Here is a 24,883-nt window from a genome sequence, read left to right as displayed (position 1 = left end):
GCTGCCAGCTGTAATTCCCACCCTGTGATCTGGGTCCCCGTTGGCAGCCGTCTTCTGGGGCGACCAGGCGATGGTTCTGGCACATGGCTGCCTGTGGGAGGGCCGCCGCGAGCACCACTCGTGCGGTGTTGACCTGGGTGGCACGCATTACCGGCACCACCTCCTGTTCCTGGACGCTGTTGGACACTTCCACCTGCGCCTGCAGGTGCTGGATGCCCACTGGCAACCTCTCATGTAGTTCTTGGGTCAGCGACTGCATCTCCACGATCAGTAGGACTGTCCGTTCCAAAAGCCTGAAACCCGTCTGGATGGCAGCTAGCCTCTGGGGCCAGCCACCCTCTGACTGTCCGCTCCCTCGCAGGTTCCTACCTCCACCTGATGAACGGATCATCTGCATTGTGAGCACCAGAGATTGTCCCAGGAGCCTCTTCAGTAAGGTGCCCAACTAAGGTGAGTGTCTCTGGGATGATGGAGTGTGTTGGAGACAGCTGTGATGGGAAATTGGTGTCAACATCAGATGCGAGCATCGGGGTGTCCTGGGTTTCAGCCATATGGGTTGTGTCGGTGTCAACGTTGCTGCACAGCTCCTGGGTTCTGGCTGTGGCTGGGGGTGGAGGGCGCTAGAGAGGTCCGCCCCAACACTAGCAGGTTCTGCAAGACACAAGACAAGACAAATAATTAGACCGCGGGCCAGGGGGTAGTGGGGCGGTGTGAGGGTGGTGTGGCAGTGAGGGTGGTGTGGGGGTGAGGGTGGTGGGGGGTGGTTGACTCATGTGGCAAGGGGAACCGTAACTCAGCAGGGTCTCACTTCTTTTCCGGAGTCCGATCTCCACCATGGCGAGTTCCCTTTCCTCGGGCCCGCCGACCACATCTAGGGCCAGCTGCTCTGCTGCGGTGAGGGGCTGCAGGTCCAGCTGTCCCCCTCCATTCTTCCCCCGTTCCCTGCGGTTATAAGTGACCTTCTCCTGGGTGTGGGGGAAACAGAAAATGCACCGTATTAGACAGTCCAACGCATACAGCTCAGGGGATGGGTAGCTGATGGCTTCAGTGGCCAGGGCATCCACCCATGGCAGATGGTATGGGTGCCAGCATGTGGTGCAGGGTGGGGGTTAGGCCGCCCTCCTGGTGGGGTCGGGTGGGGTTACGGGTGTGTGGTGTGGGAGTTGGCGCCAGGTGCACAGTGCTGCCTACTCACCCTCGCCCTCCCAATTGCGATGACACAGAATTTATAAAGAAGACCATTGCGGAAATCCTGACGTCGACAGGCTCTGACATATCATGGGGGAGACTTTAATTGTGTACAGAACCCTTGGATAGGTATGTTGAACCCCAAAATGGGGAAGACTTCCAACATGGCCATAGGACTCGCCTTATTCATGGAGCAGATGGGAGCAGTGGACCATGGCGATCACCCACCCAGGGGAGAAGTAGTTCTCCTTCTTCTCCCATGTACACAATGTATATACACAAATCAACTTTTTTGTAGGAAATTGGTGCTTCCAGAACTAGTAAGAACGGAATATTCCACGGTTGTAATCTCCGACCACACTCCACATTATGTGATGTGAGGTTAGAGACGGGCTGTGCTCAATGCCCACCATGGAGGTTGGACACGGCCCTCCTGACTGATAAGGCTTTCTGCGAGAAAATATCACAGGCCAAAGATGAGGATACTACTAGAACATAGAACATACAGTGCAGGAGGAGGCCATTCGGCCCATCGAGTCTGCACCAACCCACTTCCACCCTCTCCCCATAACCCAATACCCTCTCCTAACCTTTTTGAACATTAAGGGCAACTTAGCATGGCCAATCCACCTAACCTGCATGTTTTTGGACTGTAGGAGGAAACCAGAGCACCCGGAGGAAACCCACGCAGACACAGGGAGAACGTGTAGACTCCGCACAGACTGACCCAGTGGGGAATCGAACCTGGGACCCTGGTGCTGTGAACCAGAGTGCGGCGGTCTCACCTTCTACGTTCTAGGAAGAGCTGAAGGTTGTGATCAGGGGTGAAATCATTGCTTACAAAGCACAAGGAGATCGGGAAGAGAAAGTGGCGAGGCAACAACTAGTCAACTCCATACTGGAGGTAGACTGACAATACTCCGAGGCCCCAACCATAGAGCTCATGGCGAAGAGGAAAAAGCTACAAATGGACTTTGACCTGCTCTCCATGAAGAAAGCAGTGCACCAACTCTGCCAGTCACAGGAGACCCTGTATGAGCATGGAGACAAAGCCAGCCACCTGCTGGCTCACCAGCTGAGAAAGCAGGCAGCCATGAGGTAAAAATCTGAGATTAGACATAACAAAGGCAAACTAGTAGTGGAGACAGAAAAGGTCAACGAGGTATTCGCGACCTTTACCTGGGGCTGTACAACTCAGAGCCCCCAGCAGGGGACTTGGGGATGAAATAGTTCCTTGATGGACTGGATATGCCAATTGTAGGGGAAGATAGAAAACCGGGGCTGGAAGCCCCACTCAAACTGGGAAAAGTCATGAAGAGTATTAACTCCATGCAAGCAGGAAAGGCGCTGGGACCAGACAGATTCCCAGCGGACTTCTACAAAGAATTTGCGACAGCACTGGCCCCACACCTGAGGGAGATGTTCTCAGACTCGCTGGTGAGGGGGCATCCTGCCGCCTACGATATCACAAGCCTCAATCTTGCTGATACCCAAGAAAGACAAAGACCCAACAGAAGATGGCTTCCAGAAACCCATTTTGCTGCTAAACATGGATGCGGAAATACTGGCCAAGGTCTTAGCCCGGAGACTGGAGGACTGTGTGCGAGAGATGGTAGCAGAAGACCAAATGGGCTTTGTCAAGGATAGACAGCGAACATCGAATATCAGGGGCCTGCTGAACATGATAATGACCCCACCAGGGGAGAGAAAACCTGAGGTGATCATCTCCATAGACGCAGAAAAGCTCTTCGACAGAGTCAAATGGAAGTACCTTAAAGAGGTACTGGAGCAGTTCAGGCTTGGGGCAGGGTTTACCGCCTGGGTGAAACTCCTGTACAGCACTCCCACGGTGAGTATACGGACAAATACCACCAGCCCTTAGTACTTCCAGCTGCACAATGGCACAAGGCAGGGCTGCATGTTGTTCCCACTGCTGTTCACCCTAGTGATCGCGCTCAGAGCGACAAAGAATTGGAAGGGAGAGGAGACAGAGGGCACAGAGTCTCCCTCTCTGCGTATGACCTGCTCCTCAACATCTCGGACCCACAAAACAGCATGGAGGGAATCATGGCACTCCTGAAAGGGTTTGGAGCCTTCTCGGGCTACAAAAGTGAGATCTCCCGAGTAAATCTGCAAAGTGAGGCACAAAGCTGGAGGGGCTTCCATTTAAACAAGCCTGACACAAATTTCACTACCTGGGGATCCACATCTCCCATGACTGGACACGGATCAACAAATGGAACCTGACCAGTCTAGTGGAGGAAGTAAAAAAGGACCTGCAGAGATGAGACACAATCCCACTCTCTCTGGCAGGGAGAGTGCAGACGATCAAGATGAATGTACTGTTCAGATTCCTCTTCCTGTTCAGATCCATACTGATCTACATCTCCAGGGCCTTCTTCGACTCATTTGAATAAACAATCATATAATTTGTGTGCGTATGGAGTGGAGTGGGGTGGGGGTGGGGGTGGAGAACCATAAGTGCCCTAAAAAAAGCATTGCAGATAACGAGAACCATGGGGAGGCCCAGCCCTCCCAAACCTGCAATATTACCATTGGGCTGCAACTGCAGAAAGGGTAAAGTGGTGGATAAAGGAGCCAGAAGCTGAGTGGGTGCGAATGGAGGAGGGCCACTGCATGGGGACCGCCGTCCATGCTATGACCACAGCTGATTTTCCATCGACATCAAACAAACACTCAACACGCCCAGTGGTGATTGTAACACTCTGGTCGTGAAACCAAAGTGACAGCGCTTTGGATTAACCAAAATGTCCGTTAAGGCTCCCATCTGCAATAACCACAGGTTCGCGCCAGCCATGATGGACAGCACCTTCGAAAGCTGGAGACAGCTTTCTACACAGACAACAGACTGACAACAGTTGAGGAACTAACAGAGAAGTTCGAAACAAACCTGTTGGACTTTAACCTGGTGTTGTCATTAACAAAATAATGTAAATCATGGGAGACAACTGATGTATATATATTTTTGTTTTCAATGTATGTTCACACTTACCTTTGTTTGTACAATATGAAAAATCCTGGGTGGCACAGTGGCCCAGTGATTAGCACTGCTGCCTCATGGCTCTGTGAACCCGGGACCAATCCTGGCCCCAGATCACAGTCCGTATGGAGTTTGCACATTCTCCCCTTGTCTATGTGCGTCTGCACCTACAACCCAAAAAGGTAGGTGCATTGGCTACGCTAAATTGCCCCTTAATTGGGAAAAAGGAATTGGGTACTCTAAATTTATATAAAAAAGGGGGAAAAAAAAGAAAAATCTTTAATAAAAACAATTTTAAAAAATGTTCCCCAGTCTATCATCCTTTATAAAGTTACTTGCCTCCTCCGGCTTATCAAAATTGTGTTCTTTCCCTCCATGCATGACCCATAAACAAGCCAGATACATCATGCCAAATCGCACCTTGCTCCTGAAAGAGCAGCCTTGGCCTTGTTGAATCTGGCCCTTTTCTTTGCCAGCTCCGCTGCCAAGTCCTGATAGATTTGAACAGTATTGTGGTGATCACAAGTTAACTAGATGCAATACAACTGAGCAAACACTAGAGGGGGCACGGGAGAGCCATATAAATAGACGGGGACAGGAAGTGAGGACACACTTCACTGAGGGCAGAACTTGGGGCAACACAGATACACCCACATCAGCTAGGAACACTGAAAGTAACCTTAGGAAACAGCTATGAAGAGTGAACGAACTTACAATAAAGCATCTTCTCCACATTTGAGACTACAAGCTTTATTAAGACACGAGTAACAACACATGGTACCAAGGAGTGGCTTCAGACGCTTACTACAGGACAACTCAGTGGCAGATACAGAAAGCTCAAAATGGCATGGAAATCTCCTACTGGACATTTGACTTGGGAAGACATCGCTAATTCGAGGATGTGGCTTGGACACCCAGAGCAGCTAGACCTGACTGGCAATGTAAGAGGTATCTGGAAAAGGTTTAAACAAATGTTTGATTTGGATCTCGTAGCTAATGATGTACAAGACGCCTCCGACAACATTAAAATAGCAATTCTCACCGCAGGGCCTGTAAATAGGAAAGTGTACAATGGATTTAAATACTCAAAAGATGAAGACAGAAACAGCTTACAAACGTTACTAAACAAATTTGAAGAGTACTGTGAGAAATTTGAACAGCAAGACATACTCAGAGTCCTAACTGCACAGAGACTGAGTGATGCAAAACTTAAAAAATCACGAAAAGAACAAGAAATCGCGAATGAAAAGTACAGATCAAAAAGAAGAAATAACAAGAATTTCTCACAAAACCAAACTGCTGAAACCCAGTCCAAATCGGGAAGAGAAGGTAACTTACAACTTTTAGAAATCCAGTCCAGATGGGACAGAAAAATCGCTGAAATCCGCGAAAAAATGGCGTCGGAGCACATTTTGCAGTCTCCGGTAAGCAAAGAACTACAAATTGCGTCTGCGCATGCGCCGGAACCGGAAGCCGCGCATGCGCAGTTTAAAAAATATCGCGGTGCCGATCGTTATGCGCATGCGCAAGCCGCGCATGCGCAGTCGAAAACAGTTTTGGTCGCGGATCGGTATGCGCATGCGCAAGCCGCGCATGCGCAGTCAAAAAAAGTTTTGGTCGCGGATCGCAATGCGCATGCGCACGCCGCGCATGCGCAATGGAAACAAAACCGCACAGTGAAGGAGGAAGGCCGATTTGCGCATGCGCAATGCATTCCTGCGCGTGACGTCATGACGTCTGAGCATCCCGACTACGCCCACTTAAAAGGGAAATGCCCGAAAATTGGAAACCAGACACTTAAAGTGGTAAACACAAATTTTCTTGCCTCAGAACACAGAAAAACGCCTGAACTTAAACCAACAGCTAAAAACAACTTGCACAACACCCTGAAAAAAGCATTCTGCACCACCCAAAGTGAAGAGAACAAAAAGAATTCCGAAACAACAAAAGATGATTTGTTTTTCAAAGATTACCTCTCAGACATGGCTGAGTCAGTCGGATATGCTTATCACAGCATCAGCGACACGGTCGCAAAGCACAACACGAACCAACTCGTGGTAGATGAATCCAACCAAGATGATTTGGTTTTCAAAGAACACTACTCAGACATGGCTGAGTCAGTCGGATATGCTTATCACAGCATCAGCGACACGGTCGCAAAGTTCAACGCGAATCAACTCGTGGTAGACGAATCCAACCAGGATGATTTGGTTTTCGAAGAATACTACTCAGACACAGCTGAGTCAGTCAGATATGCTTATCACAGCATCAGCGACATGGTCGCAAAGTTCAACACGAATCAACTCGTGGTAGAAGAAGCCAATGAAGATGAAATGGGTATCAAAGAATACTACTCAGACATGGAGGAGTTATTTGGACATGCTGATCACAGCATCAGCGACACCGTTGCAAAGCTCAACACGACTCTACTCATGGTAGATGAATCCAACACCATGATGCCATGGCAGCTCGTCGATACATTGGATGACAGCAATACCCTAGACGAAGACGACGCCACACAGAGAGCACAGGAAGACTCCACAGAGCGAGCAATGACAGGCTCCACAGTGCGAGTGATGAAAGACTCCAAAAGGGATGCAAGCAAACACTCCCTGGCGAACACCATGCATGAACAAGACCATGAAGGTAAACCCGCTGTATCTGAGCAACCGCAAGCAGACTATGAAAGTCTGCCAAGCTCACAGGAACAAGAAGAAGACAACGTACATCTAACCACTGACACCATGCATGCACAAGACCATGAAGGTCAACCTGCCATATCTGAGCAACCACAAGCAGACTATGAAAATCTAACAAGCTCACATGAACAAGAAGAAGACAATGCACCTCTACCCACTGCATGCGAAGACAGTGACAAGGTGATCACACTCGACGTACAGGATCACAGCGAGACTGACAGTTCTCAGCTTGTCTGTACAGAAGCACAGAGTCGGGCCACCCAACAGTCCAGAGAGACGATGCCGAAAGAAAACATGCAGATTTTGACTCCAGAAGAGGAACACCTGGAGTCCAGAGAGACAACGCCGAAAGAAACCATGCAGATTCTGACTCCAGAAGAGGAGCACCTGGAGTCCAGAGAGACCAAGCAAAAAGAAACCATGCAGATTTTGACTCCAGAAGAGGAGCACCTGGAGTCCAGTGAGACAACATCAACAGAAATCATGAAGATTTCAACTCCAGAAGCGGAGCACCAAGAGTCTAGAGAGACCACGTCAAGTGAAATCATGCAGATTTGGACTCCAGAAGAGGAGCGCCAGAAGTCCACAGACACCACGTCAATTGTAATCATGGAGGTTTTGACTCCAGAAGAGGAGCGCCAAGAATCCAGAGACACCGCGTCAAATGGAATCGAGAAGAATTTGACTCCGGAAGAGGAGCACCAAGAAAGCAAAGATGAGGAATCCAATTCTCCACAAATGATTGATGTCACCTGCACTGATGCAACATCAGATCATTCGCACCACTCTCGAGACGAAATGCTCAATGACTCAAATTATCCACTCGGGACACGAATAGAGTATAACAAGAAAAACAACAGTCAAAAGAAGCACAGCAGAAACGGGACAAACAACAGCAAGAACAAAAGCAACATGAAGCGCGACAAGACCAACAACAATAGCAAGAAGCACAGCAGAAACGAGAACGACAACAGAAAGAACAAAAGCAACACGAACGGCAACGAAAACAACAAAGTCAGGAACAACGACAGTGCCAACACCAAAGACAGAAACGACAAAAACAGCAACAAGTACGGCAACGAAAACAACAAAAACAGGAACGACAGAAACAACAGCAATGAAACAACGACTTGTACACAATGGTACTACTCGGCACATGAAGGACAATGCCACAGCTCACTGCAAAACGATGACAAGACTACAAACATGTCATGAGATGACAACGAATCGCACAAACTCACGTCTGCTCCAGAACGAGCAAGCACACCAGCATCCAAGGCGGATGAGACAATAAATCAACACCACAAGCACAGAAAAAAAGTCCATGTCAGTCAACATCAGTGAGGGGACCATGCAAACACCTCGGGATGATGCAGTGGGTACTTAAAATAATAAGGAACACCAACAACATTCACAGCGGACTTGCAATATCAATATCACCACGTCATCAACAACAAAAAGAAAAAAAAGCTCTGAACAAATTCATCAAGTTTGGACTCATAAATGTTTTTATTAAGATTGGACATATAACTACATTGGCTTTGTACAATATGCAATAGCACCATCACCTGCATAGATACGCATAACATAAGTAACTGTTTTCTATAATTTTCTTTAACGATGTACAGCAAATATGTAAAGAGAAAAAGGGGGATGTGGTAACCATAGATTTACTAGATACTAAAAACAACTGAGCAAACACCAGAGGGAGAGCTATAAATACACCGGGACACGATGTACAATTTTCTTTAACGATGTACAGAAAATATGTAAAGAGAAAAAGGGGGATGTGGTGATCACAAGTTAACTAGATGCAATACAACTGAGCAAACACTAGAGGGGGCATGGGAGAGCCATATAAATAGACGGGGACAGGAAGTGAGGACACACTTCACTGAGGGCAGAACTTGGGGCAACACAGATACACCCACATCAGCTAGGAACACTGAAGGTAACCTTAGGAAACAGCTATGAAGAGTGAACGAACTTACAATAAAGCATCTTCTCCACATTTGAGACTACGAGCTTTATTAAGACACGAGTAACAACACAAGTATGTCCTTCCCAGCTACATACATGGGTTTCCCTTCCCCACCTCAGGATCTTTTTCTTTTCCAAATATCAATGGAGTTGTACGATAATCGCCCATGGCGGTTCCCCAGCTTTCAGCTCCTTCCTCAACGACTGATGAACCCGGTCCACTTCATGGGGGAGGTCAAAGACCCTCTCTCTCACCAACTGCTCGAACATCTTGTCACTTATTCTGTGGTTCTTTGACATCATTAACATCTCTGCTTTCAAAAAGGCAATATGATCCTTGTGGCCAGCAGCCGTCTCCTCCACCTTATGGATTGACGCTTTCTGTGTCTCCACCGCTGTTTCACCCTCTCCGGTGTTAAGGAATAGGTTAAATTCCAATTAGATGTCTCATTGATCCAATAATTTATACTGATATGTCAAGAGGCAACAGGTGGCCTTTGGGGCATGTGATGTGATGATAGAGTTTGGTGCAGTGTGTTCAAGGACAAATAAAGGTGTGTGGGAAAAGAAGCAGAGCTCTTGACTCTTTACTCAACAGCAGCCAGAGGCTACCAGTGGTAGCAGAAGATGGTTGCTGTGTAAATGTAAAGGGTTGAAAGATACAACTTTTCCAGAAGAAAAAAAAAATCTGCATCAACCAAGGAGAGAGTGCGAAGGAAAAAAAAAGATGTGGCTGAACCTAGAATAAAGATGGCCGGATATGACTATCCACCATTATTTTCTGAAAGGGGATCGTACGACCAAGGGAGAAGTGCAGTTGTTACGTGGACTAAGGTAACTGCCTTGGGAAAGAAAAAACAAGGTATGGCATTGGCTCTTTCTCTACTTTATGAGAGTAAAATCCAAAGCAAAGTATTTTCTGAACTGGAATTGGAACAATTAGACTAAGAAGAAAGTCTGGAGACTCTATTACGGTTTATGGATAAGATTTATCAAAAGGATGACTTGTTAAGTGTGTATGAAGCCTGTGTTTGCAACCACTCAAAATCAAGCACTGCCTCATCCAATGCTGAGAGGTTGTGAAAGTTGGCAACAAATTCTTGGGCCAACTTGAGTCAGTTGCATGCTCATTTTTCAGGATATATTAGTAGCCTTGCTTCCCTCAGCCATTTCAGCATGACATTGACATGATTTGTGGTGCCCTTCAGTGATGCCTCCTTCTCAATTATGCACCATATGTGAGGCTGACATCTAGATGATCTCACTGGGCATTTGCTCTGACAATGTTAGGGAGACCTATGGGTCTGCTCAGCTTGTGTGCATGATGCTGCATACCAGGTTAGAGCCCTGTCACCTAGGTGTTGCTTGCCACTCGCCTTCCCAGGATCTTAACAGGCCTATTTTCTCCAGAATTTAGAAGGTTAAGAGGTGATCTGATCGAATTCTGCAAGATATTAATAGGAACAGACAAGATAGATAAAGGTAAACTGTTTCCACTGGTTGGAAATTCTAGAACAAGGGGGCATAGTCGAAAAATTAGGGCCAGACCATTCAGGAGAGATGTTAAAAAACACCTCCACACAAAGGGTGGCAGATGTTTGGAACTCTCTTCCACAAATGGCAATTGATGCTAGATCAGTTGTTAATTTTTGAGGTAACTTCCTGCTGTTGATGCTAGAAAGATAATTTCTCATCTTTTGGCATTGTCTCCAACAACGTTTCAAAGGAGACATCATAAGACCTTGGGTTGGATTCTCCGCTCCGCCACGCCAAATTTCTGTTTCACCCCGCAAGCGGGATGCTCAGTTACGCCGGCTAGTCAATGGGGTTTCCCCTTGTTGGGCAGCCCTACGCCGTCGTGAAACCCCCGGGCTGCCGGCAAAATGGAGCATCCTGCCGACGGAGAATCCAGACCCTTGGTTCTGCCCATGCATGTCTGTCCTTACCTGTGCCAGCCCAATCAGTACTTTCCTGCAACATGTCCTCAGTAAACAGAAAGCCCAGTCATGGCTTTGCTCACCTTTTGAAAGGGTCCTCTGGATCCATGCCCTGCTTCCAGGCCGCTGCATGCCGGTGTCATTGATAGAGTGCAAAACTTTCCCCCGACCAAATTAGGTATTTTACATTTGAAAATAGCATTGCGTCACTGACACTGGCGTGGAGCATGGTTGGGTTCCAGAAATTGGAACTCCGATTTGAAGATCCAACCCTATAAATTTGGTGCATTGAATATTTGTAATACAAACTATTAAGTAGTCTTCCTAATTCAATAATTGACTTGTTTTCTATGCATAGATACACCATTTTTGTTGCAAGAAGATAAATCTGAAAACTATTTGTTACTGACATCCGGAAAGTTGTTATATACTGTATCATGGGGAGTGAGTAAGGATGGCATTGCCCTTGCACCACCTGCACCAAAACCAAAAACCTATAAAGAAAGGTAAAGAATTGTGGACTGCACTGTTTTTAATTCATAAGGACTTATTCAACAGATATTTAATCATTATTGTCTCTATAATCACAAAGTTTCTTTCCAGTTCTTGTCTTCTTGTTCACTTTCCTTTGTAGATCTCTCCTAGTCTTTAACCGTAATCTATCAGATATTTTTCACATAGTTCATGTAGTAATGTGTGATGTAGGGAACATTTGGGAAATTGTAAGCACAACATAGTTGGGCTTGATGTGAAAATAGAACAATCAATGTTAAAGATTCTGTCATGTAATGCAAAATTCCATAGTTGAAAAGGGGATGTAGAGTAAATTAACTGAACTGGATTGTTTTTTGGACACCGAATCAACAGTTAGGAATCTTCAGATATGAAGAATTGATTGCACATTTGACCTATTTCTATGAGCCAAAAAGTGGGTGCAACAAAGGATAGAATTCAATGGATAAATAGAAATATTGAAACCAAATTGGAATTTAAAAGGAAAGTACAGAGAAAGTAGAGTGGGGAGGTGAAAGGACAGATTCAAAGGATGAAAAGGGTATAAGATAATTAAGCTAATAATTACCTTATAAAAGAAGTGGCGCTGGTAGTTACATTTTTGTTATAATTTAGACAAAGGTTGCAGTTCTTGTCTACATACCAGAAATATCAGTTTTTAATGCATGAATCAATTCATTAAGGAATTAATGAATGAGCTCACAGCCAACACCAAGATCACAAACAATTATTTTTCAATCAGTTGAACTCAGCCTTCTGAATTTCTTCCTTCCACTTCATTTTCTAACCCTGCGTTATAATCTCACCATTTGTACATCTTTCAAAATACATTTGTCCACATAATATTGATGCCTTTTGTATTAGTTCGCACCAGTTTTTATCATGAAGTTTTAAGCCCTCTAAACATCACTCAAGGCTCTCCATCTGACATGTCATGATTCCAAAGGTGATTGATGTTTATGCTCTAGTAAGATATAGAATATATTATTTTGTTTAGTTACAGATAAATTAATCTCTGAATGTAAAAAACATGCAACGTCCTAGAAGACAGGCTACTCTGAACTTTGTGAAGAACTCTGTAGGATATGCAATCAATTAAAGGCTTCAGACCTTTGCTCTATGCGTTTAATGTATGGTTATTTTAATGTATGGTTATCTTACTTACAATGGATTATTTTACTAGCTTTAGACCTCAATCTTTGATGGTAAAGGCTCATTAAAAGTTGGTGGATTGTTAAAGATGCAGTTGAATGATCAGAAATCTAGTTATTTAAGGTATGTAAATATTGCATATTCTTTGTCAATTCGTACAAAGGATGGCAGAAGTGAATAATTCCTGTACTGGAAATATATTTTTTAAATCAACAAACTTTAACGCCTGGCATCAATGTAGGGTGCTGACAGAAGCCAGATATGCCAGAGGCATTGGTTACAGTTTTTCAATCATCCTTAAATATGCAAATTATGGCAGGAGAATAGGCAGTGGTAACGGTTTTGCTAGAGGAAGAGAATAAACTGTTAACTACAGACTGTAATCCAACTTCAGTAATGAGAAAACTCCTGGGACCCAAATTTTGACAGCTGTACGCTGTGGAGGTTTGGTGGAGCGGGGCTTTAATCCATCAACTCTGAGGAACAAGTCTGTCACAAATGAGTATGGTGGCATTAGTATGTTGAAGGTGACTTCATTGTGCCCACAGAGATATGTTAATGACATCTATTGCAATAGAGTCCGTGGGCTGGGGCTGCAAAGGAAGGTGGATGGGCATGGAAATCAGTGATGTCGGCCGGCTTGCGGTTTTCCATCGCCATTCTCATCACCGGCGAGTTTTATCTGGATGGGGCAAGGCCATCCCTTATATCCTGCCCGATTTTCATAGACATACAATTCAGCTAGTTAAAGGTCTCATTGAGAGCTCAGAAAGGAACTTGAGATTTTGGTGGGGAAATATTGGCCACCTAAGAAGTTAGGTGCGTCCAATCAAATGAAGAATGAGTGAGAAGGGCACTCAGTCATTGCCACACAAGTGCCATTGGATCTATGCAATTTTCAGGGAGAGTGGTTACAAAGCACTTGGGCAGTGCAGGGGTTTGTCACCTTCTAAGCATTGTGGGGGCATAAGAGGAGGAGGGAAGTTTGAATTGGGGAACCACATGAGAGCAAGGAAGGCAGCATTTGGCAATGGGAGCACAACTCTTGCATTTTGTGTCCAATGGCAATAAGGGTGACTAACTCTATGAAATAAGGGGCGCTTCCACAGCGAGGGGACAGGTAGGTTGCTGGTGACCATAAGAGTAGTTGGGGTGTGGGGGGTTGATGGTCATAACAGCAATGAGAAAGCTGTAGGGGAGTGATGCTGGTGGAGGGTGAAGAACTGGGGATCATAATTCCCAGTAGTGGCCTACAGCCACTAATGCTTACAAAAAAAATGGCAAAGTCAACAGGAGTTGCAGATAATGTTGAGGATTGTCAAAGGATACAGCAGGACATAGATAGGTTAGAGACTTGGGCAGAGAAATGGCAAATGGAGTTTAATCCGGACAAATGTGAGGTAATGTATTTTTGTAGGTGTAACATAGAGGGGAAATATATCGTAAATGGTAAAACTCTTAGAAATATAGAAAGTCAGAGAGGTCTCGGCGTGCAGATCCACAGATCTTTGAAGATGGCAACACAAGTGGTCAAGGTAGTCAAGAAAGCATGTGGAATGCTTGCCTTCTTGGACGGGGCATCGAGTATAAAAACTGGCAAGTCATGCTACAGTTGCATAGTACCATGGTAAGGCCGCACTTGGAATATTGCGCACGATTCTGGGCGCCACACTACCAGATGGATGTGGAGGCTTCGAAGAGAGTGCAGAGGAGGTTTACCAGGAAGTTGCCTGGTCTGTAGGATGTTAGTTATGTGGAGAGGCTGAATAGACGCGGACTGTTTTCATTAGAAAGCTGGAGGTTGAGGGATGACCTGATAGAGGTCTACAGGGTTATGAGGGGCAGGGGTAGAGTGGATGGGCAGGCACTCTTTCCCAGGGTGGAGGGGTCAGTCACCAGGGGGCATAGTTTTAAGATCCGTGCAGCAAAGTTTAGAAGAGATGTGCGAGGCAGGTTTTTACGCAGAGACTGGTGAGTGCCTGGAACGCGTTGCCAGGGGAGGTTGTGGAAGCAAATACATAAACGATATTCAAAAGGCATCTTGACAGACACATAGGTAGGATGGGTATGGAGGGATATGGCACTAGGAAGTGCTGAGGGTTTTGGCAAAGGTTGGTATCATGACCGATACAGGCTTGAGGAGCCAAAGGGTCTGTTCCTGTGCTGTATTGTTCGTTGTTCTTTGAGACTCCCAGGCTTAGACTCCCACAGGCTGCCCTAGACACAAGCAGGGCCAGCTCAAGGTACCGGCAACTCGGGCAGTCACCCGGGGCGCCATGTGCTAGGGGGCGCCATCAAGGAGTGCGTGACAAATTATTTCATAATTTTTATGAAGTATTTATCTGACTGTTTTTAATTTATTTTACAACAGTGTCTATTTTTACGTGACCGTAAATCATTTTCTGTTGGCTATTTTTACTTGAATTCCGGTCAAGTCAAGTGCAGGACCCACGTAAAAATACAGCCCCTGGGCTAGGAAGCTATTTTTTACGTACCACAGACGATTTTACAAACAGATGTGATCTCGATGTGAATATAGCTATTAGGTACACTTCTACCATTAAGTCGATGTTAGTAAGAAATAATATTTCAGAAAAACCAAATGCTGGTGTAAACCGTGTAATATAGACGAAACTGGGAATATTTAGTTATTAGATTAAAAGAACATAAACGTGACATGCCTAACTGCAACACAAATAATGCTAACTTTGTTCATGCTTATGATAATGATTAATGACCATCAAACTTACCGGAACTCTAGTGAAATGATTGTCAAATGTAATGATTACAAAATATGAAGAATTTTAGAGTATGTATAAGGGTGCCGAAGTTTAGCTTGCCCGGGGCGCCAGCAACCCTAGGGCCGTTTCTGGACACAAGGCATCCCTTAAGGGTGAAATAATTAAAATAGTAAAACTACGGGGAAACCCCTTAAAATACAGGACAATTGATCAGCCTGGTGACAATGAAGAACAACTAAAGGTCAAACCCGGGGGCACTGGAAGGGCAGAGCCCCATGCTTGAGGAGGGCAGAGGTGCTATGAGGGGTAGGAAGGTGATGAGGGCCATACTGTCAGCATCTGATCGACTGTGTTTGGCCCTTGTTCCGCACTGTAACTAATCACTATTTGTTGATGTACCATTTGTGAATGTACTCTGTCGATTATTCTTTTTGTCTCCTATGTACGTACTGTGTTAGTTCCCTTGGCCGCAGAAAAATACTTTTCACTGTACTTCGGTACATGTGACAATCAATCAATCAATCAACTGGTGAAAGCAGAACTGCCTGGCATTTGGAGAACCAGCATTGCAGGAAACTGAGAATTCTGTCCTCATCACAGAAGACCTCATACCTTGCTAGCCACCCTCTGCCAGCAGTCACTGTGGTTTGAACATCTTTGCCTCTAGCTCCTGTCAAGAATCAGCTATGGATTTTGATGACATTTTGCAAACGGCTGCACACTACAGCATCTTTCAGGTGATTATGGGCGGTACAGTAGCACAGTGCGTGGCACAGTGCGTGGAGTCTGCAAATTCTCCCTGTCTGCGTGGGTTTCCTCCGGCTGCTCCGGTTTCCTCCCACAAGTCCCGAAAGGCGTGCTGTTAGGTAATTTGGACATTCTGAATTCTCCCTCCGTGTACCCGAACAGGCGCCGGAATGTGGTGACTGGGGAATTTTCACAGTAATTTCATTGCATTGTTAATGCAAGCCTACTTGTGACAATAAAGATTATTATTATAGCCTACTTGTGACAATAAAGATTATTATTATTATCATTATTAATGCATTTTTTTGTACAGCTAACCAGTACATTCACTTCCACATAGATAGGGCCTCGCAGACACAAATGGCAGTGAATCCTTCCTTTATTGTTGGATTCCTCCATGTGCAGGCATGATTAACTGCACCCACCTCGCTATCAAGGCACTGAGCAACTGGTCAGTGACTTTCATTAAAGGGATGGTCTTCCACTCTTTTAATGCTCAGCTGGCCCAGGTTGCTGCAGCCCTTCACGTCACCCTTCAGACTATATGGATATTGTTGTAAACCCCATAAGGACCACGGGGAAACCATTGTTGATCTCCCTGTAGGACTTGTGGAGTACAATTTCCCAGATATGTGGTGGAAGCCACCCAGTTGGAGCTCGTTACAGACTTACATAAAAGCCGGCCCAAAGCAGGGTCCAGTGTGGTTAGTTCTCCCAGCAAAGACTGGTGTGGGAGTGTGTTACTGCCTTGAGCAGAATATTGTATATAGTTAAACAAATTTCTGTTCTCCTATCATTGACTTCCTCAAGTTACTAAAGGTAGATTACAGGGGACAATTGTAATCCCTTGAAAAGATACATATTCATGCCTTTACGAGACCCTGAGGCAAAGTTACAACCAAAGCCATTTGCTCTCAAGACCACCATTGGAAAGCCCATTGGGCTTCTCAAGTTGTGGTTCCAGTGCCTATACTTGTTTGGATGCACCTTGGAGGACACTCTTGTCAGGGATTAAGACATTATTGTAGTCTGCTGTTCTCGCCATCACATGGCCCTCCAGAGAGGTTTGGACCTTGAAGAAGGAGACGCAGTCCAACGGACAAAAGAGAAGACAAATAAAGGAGGTTGATGCAGAACGCAAAGGTGTCCCAAGCTACACAAGGGATATCTGGACCCAGTGTAGATCTCAAGGATGTCAACAGCTTGCCATGACCATCAAGGATCAGCTAATTTGAGTACTTTTCAGCCGAACCCTTTAACCCATGAGGCTGGCATGGTCTAGAACCCTCTCTGAGATGATTGTGAGAACATGTTCATTGATAACATACTCTGGAATAGATTCACTTTTACTGCCAATGAAGGATTCAGATGTGTTCAGAGATTTCATTGTCTCTGTTTAAGGACCTTTGCGGTCTTTCAGCACTTCATCCCTCTTGTCTCATCACCTTTAAAAAGTTAACAGCTTGTGAATCTTTCTGTGCATATTAACAGGTGAAACAAACCTCAGTGATTCACTCCATGTTCTGTTCAATGTGGCTCCACTCTCAGACACTTCTGCTCAACACCTCCTTTGTGACATTGGATGAGATGGAGACAGCCTGTTTGCTTATATCTGCTTGTAGCTGTGATGCACATGGTGGTCATCCTTGTTGTGGAGGTGCCAATAGAGATGAAGGTGATGGTGCCCAATGAGGTGTAGTGCCGTTAACTTGCTTTCTTGTGAATCTCAAGACTCTGAATCTGTGTTAAGCTGAGCATGGATGTGTATGACTTCCATTGCATGAGAGGACTTCTCCCAGCTGTGTCTGGTTTGTCACCTTCCCCTGCACACTTGTGACATGCTCATCACCTAATACCATCCTTTCTAATTGCGCAAGGGCCCACTGAGGTGACTGTCTCTGAGCTGTTGGAGGTGCCCTTGTAAGATGTGATGAGGCTTGCTCTGATGCACTTGTCCCAGTCAAGACACAGAAAACTCTCCTTCCCCTGTGTTGTTTGAACCTGTGGGAGATAAGTGCATAGAACATCCAGTGCAGAAGGAGGCCATTCAGCCCATCGAGTCTGCACTGACCCACTTAAGCCCTCAATTCCACCCTGTCCCCGTAACCTATTAACCCCATCTAACCATTTTGGACACTAAGGGAAATTTAGCATGGCCAATCTACCTAACCTGCACGTCTTTGGACTGTGGGACGAAACCGGAGCACCCGGAGGAAACCCACGCAGACACGGGGAGAACGTGCAGACTCCGCACAGACAGTGACCCAGCAAGGAATCGAACCTGGGACCCTGCCGCTGTGAAGCCACAGTGCTATCCACTTGTGCTACCGTGCTGCCCTAAGAGTCATGAGATCAAGTAAGAGATCATAAGATCAAGCCTTGGAGAATAGAAACTTCTGCAGTCCACTGGCTTCCCAGTGTAGCTGAGTCTTTGACATTCTTTGGGATGGACTGGGTCGCCAGTGGGTTGCAGGCACAGACTGCTGCCATCGTGGTGACAGACAGCCATCGTGGTGACAGACAGCCATCGTGGTGACAGACAGCAGTGCTTAAAGGTCATTAAAAAGTTTCACAGCAGTCCAGCAATCTGTGTTCCAGATGATTTGGATTGGATTTGTTTATTCTTACTGGTTGTGGTCTGTGGGTCAGAATGTTGAGGATCCAGTTAGAGTGAGGAGCCAAGTCCTAAGTTTTGGAGCTTTGATATGACCTTGGCTGGGATTATGGCATTGAAGTCAATAAATAGGAGTCTGATGTAGGAGTCCTTATTGTCAAAATGTTCTAGGGATGAGTGTAGGGCCAGGGAGATGGCGTCAGCTGTGGACCGTTTGTGGCGGTATGGGAATTGCAGTGAATCTAGGCGTTCTGGGAATATGGAGTTGGTGCACTTCATGACCAACCTCTCGAAGCACTTCATTACATTATTAGGATTGCGGAGGACTGACATACCTTCTGTGAAGTATGCAGATGATAAAGTAAATGAGTTGGTGGCACAAATCATCGTAAATGACTATGATTTAGTGGTCATTACTGAAACATGGTTAAAAGATGGTCACGACTGGGAGTTAAATATCCGAGGGTATCAAACTATTCGGAAGGACAGAGTGGATGGTAAGGGATGTGGTGTTGCTCTGTTATTTAAGGATGACATCCGGGCAATAGTAAGGGATGACATCGGTGCTATGGAGGATAAGGTTGAATCCATTTGGGTAGAAATCAGGAATAGTAAGGCGAAAAAGTCACTGATAGGAGTAGTCTATCGGCCACCAAATAGTAACGAGATGGTGGGGCAGGCAATAAACAAAGAAATAACTGATGCATGTAGAAATGGTACAGCAGTTATCATGGGGAATTTTAATCTACATGTCGATTGGTTTAACCAGGTCAGTCAAGGCAACCGTGAGGAGGAGTTTATAGAATGTATCCGCGATAGTTTCCTAGAACAGTATGTAATGGAACCTACAAGGGAACAAGCGGTCCTAGATCTTGTCCTGTGTAATGAGACAGGATTGATTCATGATCTCATAGTTAGGGATCCTCTCGGAAGGAGCGATCACAATATGGTGAAATTTAAAATACAGATGGAGGGTGAGAAAGTAAAATCAAATACTAGTGTTTTGTGTTTAAACAAAGGAGATTACAAGGGGATGAGAGAAGAACTAGCTAAGGTAGACTGGGAGCTAAGACTTTATGGTGGAACAGTTGAGGAACAGTGGAGAACCTTCCAAGCGATTTTTCACAGTGCTCAGCAAAGGTTTATACCAACAAAAAGGAAGGACGGAAGAAAGAGGGAAAATCGACCGTGGATATCTAAGGAAATAAGGGAGAGTATCAAATTGAAGGAAAAAGCATATAAAGCGGCAAAGATTGCTGGGAGATTAGAGGACTGGGAAATCTTTAGGGGACAACAGAAAGCTACTAAAAAAGCTATAAAGAAGAGTAAGATAGAGTATGAGAGTAAACTTGCTCAGAATATAAAAACAGACAGTAAAAGTTTCTACAAATATATAAGACAAAAAAGAGTGGCTAGGGTAAATATTGGTCCTTTAGAGGATGAGAAGGGAGTTTTAATAATGGGAAATGAGGAAATGGCTGAGGAACTGAACAGGTTTTTTGGGTCGGTCTTCACAGTGGAAGACACAAATAACATGCCAGCGACTGATAGAAATGAGGCTATGACAGGTGAGGACCTTGAGAGGATTGTTATCACTAAGGAGGGAGTGATGGGCAAGCTAATGGGGCTAAAGGTAGACAAGTCTCCTGGCCCTGATGGAATGCATCCCAGAGTGCTAAAAGAGATGGCTAGGGAAATTGCAGATGCACTAGTGATAATTTACCGAAATTCACTAGACTCTGGGGTGGTCCCGGTGGATTGGAAATTAGCAAGCGTGATGCCACTGTTTAAAAAAGGAGGTAGGCAGAAAGCAGGAAATTATTGGCCAGTGAGCTAACTTCGGTAATAGGGAAGATGCTGGAATCTATCATCAAGGAAGAAATTGCGAGGCATCTGGATAGAAATTGTCCCATTGGGCAGACGCAGCATGGGTTCGTAAAAGGCAGGTCATGCCTAACTAATTTAGTGGAATTTTTTGAGGACATTACCAGTGCAGTAGATAACGGGGAGCCGATGGATGTGGTATATCTGGATTTCCAGAAAGCCTTTGACAAGGTGCCACACAAAAGGTTGCTGCATAAGATAAAGATGCATGGCATTAAGGGTAAAGTAGTAGCATGGATAGAGGATTGGTTAATTAATAGAAAGCAAAGAGTTGGGATAAATGGGTGTTTCTCTGGTTGGCAATCAGTAGCTAGTGGTGTCCCTCAGGGATCCGTGTTGGGCCCACAATTGTTCACAATTTACATAGATGATTTGGAGTTGGGGACCAAGGGCAATGTGTCCAAGTTTGCAGATGACACTAAGATGAGTGGTAAAGCGAAAAGTGCAGAGGATACTGGAAGTCTGCAGAGGGATTTGGATAGGTTAAGTGAATGGGCTCGGATCTGGCAGATGGAATACAATGTTGACAAATGTGAGGTTATCCATTTTGGTATAAAATATTAAAGCATGCCGCTGTTCAGAGAGACTTGGGTGTGCTAGTGCATGAGTCACAGAAGGTTGGTTTACAAGTGCAGCAGGTGATTAAGAAGGCAAATGGAATTTTGTCCTTCATTGCTAGAGGGATGGAGTTTAAGACTAGGGAGGTTATGTTACAATTGTATAAGGTGTTAGTGCGGCCACACCTGGAGTATTGTGTTCAGTTTTGGTCTCCGTACTTGAGAAAGGACGTACTGGCGCTGGAGAGTGTGCAGAGGAGATTCACTAGGTTAATCCCAGAGCTGAAGGGGTTGGATTATGAGGAGAGGTTGAGTAGACTGGGACTGTACTCGTTGGAATTTAGAAGGATGAGGGGGGATCTTATAGAAACATTTAAAATTATGAAGGGAATAGATAGGATAGATGCGGGCAGGTTGTTTCCACTGGCGGGTGACAGCAGAACTAGGGGACATAGCCTCAAAATAAGGGGAAGTAGATTTAGGACTGAGTTTAGGAGGAACTTCTTCACCCAAAGGGTTGTGAATCTATGGAATTCCTTGCCCAGTGAAGCAGTTGAGGCTCCTTCATTACATGTTTTTAAGGTAAAGATAGATAGTTTTTTGAAGAATAAAGGGATTAAGGGTTATGGTGTTCGGGGCGGAAAGTGGAGCTGAGTCCACAAAAGATCAGCCATGATCTAATTGAATGGCGGAGCAGGCTCGAGGGGCCAGATGGCCTACTCCTGCTCCTAGTTCTTATGTTCTTATGTTCTTATGATGTCCTCACTCAGGATGACCGCATTCACTGTCAATACACCACTGCCATTGCTGTTGCCTGTCAGCCAGCCTGTGCACATTGCTGCCACCATGCCAAGGCTGCAAGTTTGAAACCAGGGCTTCTCAAGGTTGTCCTGTATGCCATTGAAAATGAAAATGAAATGTCCGGGGAGGCTGGTGCGGGAATCGAACCATGCTGCTGATCTGCTTGGTCTGCTTTAAAAGCCAGCGATTTAGCTGAGAGAGCTAAAGCAGCCCCTTGGCAGTCTTCCCCACTGAAAGTTAGCTGCCTTGCATCACCCATGCTATAGTCACTGGGGTAATACTGCATAGGAACACCAGGCAAGACAAAAGCCCTCAGAAGACAGACACTTAATGAATGCACAGGGTGATTGGGAGAGAATAGCTTTGGATGTCCTGTTCGATAAATTTGGTATGAAATAGTTGTTTTATGGTGACTTTTCTTGTCACCAAGGGCAAAATGTGTAGGTGTGTCACAGAGGGATAGTAAAATGAATAATAACAGGGACATACGGCTGGTGACTAACTGTTGACTCCAGGGCAGGATTCATGGACTTCCATGACAGCAAAGCTGGCGCTGCACTTGAACCGATTCAGTGACCGTGAAGGGGTTAGCACTGGCGTCACATGGATCACAATCGATTCTAATGAGAAATGGTCTGGGATTCACTGGGTCCATGATTGACACTTGAGAGGCTGACAAGCTGCAGCCGCATATATACACTTCGCTCCCCACATACACTTATCCCAGCCAACAGGATCACACTGATTGTGCTGGAGCATGCCCATCCCGCTGATGCGTCGGCTGGGGCCAGAAAGCACCTGGGGGTGTTCTGGGGGAGACCCATATGACCTGTGGCCCTAAGTTCACAGCGGCTGGCGCAGCTGCATGGCTGCCTTGTAGGCACTGACAATGGTGTTCATGCCTATTCACTCCGACCACACAGCCCCACCTCCTGGCATCCCATGCTACTCCCCCCCCCCCCCCCCCCCCCCCCCAGCCCCCTTTCCGGACCAGGAAGAAGCCTCCTGGCCAGCGGCACGACTGTCAGCAAACTATGGTGATGTTGGACACTTTCCGTACCCCTTCTCTCCCCTCAGCAGCCATGGCACCTGTTTCACGATTTTTAAAAGAACAAGTGAACTCGCCGTCGAGAGTTCGCTCATGTGGAGGCGCACTATCTAAGAAGCCCTGGTGAATACCGGGTTTGGCCCGCGACTGATATGGCAAGGGTGTTTACTGCATTCTCGAACGCATTGATGCCGCTGTTGAATCATTGGAGAATTGTGATTTGGTATGAAACCGACGTCTGTCACAATTTCAACATCGGCAACAGAATCTTGCCCCTGGAGTTTTATCCAGGGGTACTGGATGTTTTAACATAGAAAATAGGAGCTGGTGAAGGCCATTCAGCCCTTTGCGCCTTCTCTGCCATTCTTTATGATCATGGCTGATCAACCAACACAATTGCCTGTTGCTGGTTTTCCTCCATATCCTTTGATTTCTATGGCTGTATCTAATTCCTGATTTATATTACAAGAAGCTATAAACTATTAACATTAACTGTGGGTCAAATATATACAAACAACAGATGAATAAGAATATGACCATGCACAAGCAACCTCTCTCCTAGCTCCCTCATCAGTCTGAGGTCACCTAACTCAAACATTCACTTATCAACTAATTAGACTCCCAGTCGTCAGGGAGGGAATTACAACACAACCATGATATCACTACATCACCTTTCCTTTGAAGGAATAAATTAATACATTATCATCAATATATTTACATGTGATATCATTAGCCTGTGAGTCTAACAGTGTTAATTTTCTTTTTCTTTAAAATTTTTAAAACTGGTTCAACAAATATATATATACAAGAGCAGCAAGCATAATATGTAAAAATAATCCAAATCTACAAATTGAGTTGATCAGTTTTTTTTTCTGACTCTGGTAGATCTTCTCAGAGTTTGAACTTGCTGATCAGAACTTGTAGATTCAATGTTCTCCATGACATTCTCATGCTCCGGAACTGCTGAACTATCTGACACTGCAGCTGACGTTGATTCTGACGTAGATTCTTCATTCATCACGGTGTTGTGAATGCCGTCTCTGGTTTTCAAGAGTGCGACAATTTCTTCTTAAAACCAATTCTTCCTCTGCCTATATATTGTAGAAACGAGGTGCTACTTTATCAAGTACAATGGCTTTTTTTGCCCACTTGCTTGAATCTTCTATTTTCACAATGTCATCACGACTCAGAGGTGGTAAAGTTCTTGACACTCTATCATAGAACTGCTTTTGTTTTGCTTTAATGTTTTTCATTTCCTGAAGTCCCACTGTATTCTCCTTTCTTTTCCAAGTATGGAAGTGTGGTATGTAACCTTGTATTCATGAGTAACTCTGCTGGTGATCTACATGTCACATCTGCATATGACAATGGTACCAGTTTTTAACAGGATTTTGTGAGATATGGATCAGATTGGCTGTCCATTGCTTTCTGTAATGAATGTTTTACAATATCAGCCCTTTTTTCATTACGATCTTTGGGATCCATGCCTATACAAGCATCACTATTTTTTGGTTTCACACATACCATGGAATTTACCCCATTGGTAGGTTCTTCTATCTTCTTGATAACTTGTGGTTTCGTATCTGATATGGTGGTAGGGTACAAATGAGTTTGACATGCAGATCTACAGCTTCAGCAATCTCACTACTAATAGTTTGTATCGAGGCTTTAGATAATGCATCTTCTTTAAACTGTATCTCGTTGGCGAATGATAGTGCACTAAAATCAGTGAACACATCACTGAATTTGCTGATAATGATCTCAGAATCGTTGGAGTGTTGATCCAATCCTTTGTGGATGCGATATACCAACTGCACTGGACCTAATTCTAGGTCCTCGGAAGCAATAGAGAATGGGACAGAATCAACTGTGTTCTTCACCACTACACTCAGGTCTCAAGCACCGTAATATTTAATGTTTGGACCATTGTAATCTCTCAGAGATAGTTTGCAATTTCTTCCAATTGGCTGAATTTTTAGATTTTTTAAATGATGAAATTAGCTTTGACACCAGTGTCTATC

General features: G+C 45.1%; 1 protein-coding gene across 9 annotated transcripts in view; it reads left to right on the top strand.

Annotated features, from left to right (window-relative positions):
- LOC119951075 (coiled-coil and C2 domain-containing protein 2A-like) overlaps positions 1-24,883 on the top strand; it is a 610,180-nt gene that overhangs the window by 286,901 nt on the left and 298,396 nt on the right. For all 9 annotated transcript variants that reach the window (XM_038774117.1, XM_038774121.1, XM_038774113.1 and 6 more), the window contains exon 19: positions 11,164-11,311. In XM_038774117.1, coding sequence (XP_038630045.1) covers positions 11,164-11,311 — 148 coding nt within the window. The remainder of the gene's footprint in view (positions 1-11,163; positions 11,312-24,883) is intronic.

This window comes from Scyliorhinus canicula, chromosome 16 (assembly GCF_902713615.1).
Source record: "Scyliorhinus canicula chromosome 16, sScyCan1.1, whole genome shotgun sequence".
NCBI lineage: Eukaryota > Metazoa > Chordata > Chondrichthyes > Carcharhiniformes > Scyliorhinidae > Scyliorhinus > Scyliorhinus canicula.
Note: the sequence above shows the minus strand (reverse complement) of the source record. Positions and strands in the feature narration are given on the sequence as shown.